We start from the raw sequence: 3,358 nt of genomic DNA, 5'->3' as shown, positions 1-3,358 counted from the left end.
AATATTTCAATTAAACAAAATAATAAAATATTAATAAAAATAATAATAATAATGAGAATATCCTTTTATTTTCTAACTCCAAATACCAAATATCAATAATGAAATATATCTTCGGGTCTCCTAGCTTTTTGCTGAATAAACTCATTATTGAATTGAATTGAATATATATATAATATATAATATTTTCGACGTTGTTTCAAACAGACTGCAGAGTGTCAGCCAAACAGCCAACGAGCTGATTCTTCCTACACCACCATCATCATACTTAAATCATCATGAGACCACCATCTGAAACGTGCTGACTCCCACCACTGCCCACCTCTCATCATTCTGTAGACAATTTTTTTTATTAGCGTAGTAGTAAATGAATGTTAGAATCTTAAAAGCAAAAAATTATAAAATGGAAATAATGGCAAATAAAAATATTTGAAAATAATAAAGTAAGTAAAATGTAAAAAAACTTACCGTCGTCCATTCGACAAAGGCAGAATGTTGAATGCGGTCCGGTTCCTACGTTGTCCTCCAAAACTGGTGCCAGTCCTCCTCGAGATTGTTGTTGAAACACAGCCCGTGGAATTGAGAAAGAGAAGATTCTTATCAGAAAGCTTAGCGGTGCCTGCATCTCAAATTGCTTAATAAAAATAATCCTATCTACCTATTCAATTACCTTAACTAATCTATATTAAATTGTTAATGGTACGATAGTCGAAAGTCCCCCTTCATTAAAAAATTTTAAGTGGTTCTGTCCGGTTTTGTCAGAGTTATGGATATATATCCATAATATCAATTAAATACCAATTAAATCTTCTAATATTTTCATATTTTGGAGAAATTTTATGAAATATAATTTTCCTAAATCCATTGTCAGAGGAGTAGCAGAAATGAGGACTAAAAAATAAAGTATGCCAATGGAGCCAGACAGCCCTGCCAACTTTTCTGACGTTACATGAAACAAACATGGCGTTTTTTTCATTGTTTACGAGGTAATCTGGCGTTAATTTTTCCTCGCTAATTCTCCTAATTAAACTGAATTTTTTATTTTAGTAAAATTTATTTATTTTTAATATTTTTTTATTTAAAAAAAATTTTAAATATATTGATAATACTACTTTCAACACACTTTTTCGCTGGTTTCCTGAAAGGTAGAGAAAGTTATTTTATTTTAATTTTTAATTAATTATAATTAGTTGGTTAAATAATTAATTTAGTAATTAAATTATTTATGCAGTATGTGTGTATTGTTTGGTAATGTCATAAGAAATCTGACACTTTCTTACTTTCTAGTTTCTTTTCTAAAATTTTCCAAGTAAATTGAATAACTAAATTACTAAATAAAAGTGATTTTTAAATTAATTAAATATAAAGATATTGTTAAGTAAAAGGATTTATAATTGTTAATTCAATTATTCCCAATAAAAAATAATTGATAAATTGAAAAGTAAAAGTAAAACCTTATGTTTTACTAATTTTTAGTTTAGTTGCTAACATCAGGTCTAAATATGAATTTTTAATTTTGTAAAAAAAACTTAATCATTATTTTTTTTTTATAAATTATTAATTATCAATTAAATTTTCTAATATTTTCATATTTTATAGAAGTTTTATGAAATTTATTCCTTAGAATTAATGAAGAAAGAACAAATTAGTGAAATTGATATAACAAAACAAAACAATATAATAATTTTTAGCATCATCTTAATCTCCATTATTGTCCCAGAGTTCAAAATCCACCATTGCTTCCTCAACACCAAATCAACTTGTTCCTATTTCTTCTGCTTGTCAGAACCAGCAACAACAACAACAGCAGCAGCAATCAAGAACATTAATAACAACAACATTAGCAACCTCAACGAAATTAGTAACAACAACAACATTAGCAACTACAACTACTTTAACATCAATCCTGCCAACACCAATATTAACAAAGTTCTGGATTGCACCAACAACAACATTAACACAACCAGAAGTACCAACAACAACAACTGCAACATCTACTCTTTTAGAAACAGTTGAGTCCCCATCAACAACGACATCAAATACGGCTCAGAAGTCATCAACTAAAACGTCAACAGATTATACAGCCACGCAACCAACAACAACAATACAGTCTCAGTCATCAACAGCACTAATACCAATACCACATCAATCAGCACAGCTTGTAACATCTCAGTTTTTATCAACAACAACATTAGAAATAGATTTGATAACCTCTCAGACAGAGCAACAACAACAGCCAGCCAGAACGACAACGGAACAGCAACTACAAACATCGCGCATAACAGAATCACATTCATCAACATTAACGTCATTCATAACAGCAATAACACATCAGCCAACTACGTCCACAACAACCACAACAGCAGCAGCAGCAGCACACCCATCAACATCATCAACCACACCAATAAGAAGAGAACTTCTGAAATCTCAATCTTCATCATCAGGAACTACAACGGCAACAACACAAATGAATGGTCTGTCATTTAAAGAGCTCTGTTGTTTGTTTTGTTGCCCTCCGTGTCCATCTTCCATCGCCTCGAAACTCGCGTTCTTACCGCCTGAACCCACGTATTCACTAACTCCGTTGGCCGACGACAGTTTGAAGTATACACTCAACTTAACAGAGCGATCTGAATGGCAACATACATCTAGGGAACTGGAGTATATTGAGGTGTTTGTTTGTTTGTCTGTACTTTTATGTGTTTGTATGTTTGTTTGTATTTATGTTTGTATATGGGTGTGCATGCGTGTATGTGTGCATGTATGTATATTTGTATGTTGGTGTGCGTGTATGTATGTGTGTATGTTGGTGTACATGTATGTATGTTTGTATGTATGTGTGTGTATCGTAACAAACAGGTCTGTACAACGTCAACATCGCGAAACAACAAGATAGCGTGCATGTATGTGAAGACGTCACCGAGCGACAAGTTTACCATACTATTTAGTCACGGAAACGCAGTTGACCTCGGCCAGATGAGTAGCTTCTTTGTGGGCCTCTCCACCCGGATCAACTGCAACATCCTGGGCTACGATTACTCGGGCTACGGGGCCAGTAAGGGCAGGCCCTCTGAGAAAAATATGTACGCCGATATCGATGCTGCTTACCAGGTCTTGCTGTCTAGGTTGGTTGACAATAATGATGCTGGTGATGATGGTGGTTATGTTATCCACACACATACACACTCACACACATACATACATACATACACTCACATGCGCAAATCAACCCACACACACACACACACACACACACACGCACATTCCTACAGGTTTGTTGATACTGATAATGATGCTGATTATGACGATTATTTAGATGAATGATAGTGATTATGATAAAGATGATTGTGTTATCCAACAC

General features: G+C 33.4%; 1 protein-coding gene across 1 annotated transcript in view; it reads left to right on the top strand.

Annotated features, from left to right (window-relative positions):
• Positions 1-2,464: 2,464 nt before the first annotated feature.
• The window catches only part of HELRODRAFT_114869 (hypothetical protein), a gene marked incomplete at its 5' end in the record, with an annotated part of 2,686 nt that continues 1,792 nt past the window's right edge, over positions 2,465-3,358 (top strand). The window contains 2 exons of the mRNA XM_009028554.1: positions 2,465-2,674; positions 2,857-3,122. Of these exons, the coding sequence (XP_009026802.1) occupies positions 2,465-2,674; positions 2,857-3,122 (476 nt within the window). The remainder of the gene's footprint in view (positions 2,675-2,856; positions 3,123-3,358) is intronic.

Source organism: Helobdella robusta (genome assembly GCF_000326865.2).
Source record: "Helobdella robusta unplaced genomic scaffold HELROscaffold_56, whole genome shotgun sequence".
Lineage (NCBI taxonomy): Eukaryota > Metazoa > Annelida > Clitellata > Rhynchobdellida > Glossiphoniidae > Helobdella > Helobdella robusta.
The sequence above is the reverse complement of the archived record's forward strand: the minus strand, read 5'-3'. Positions and strand labels throughout refer to the sequence as shown.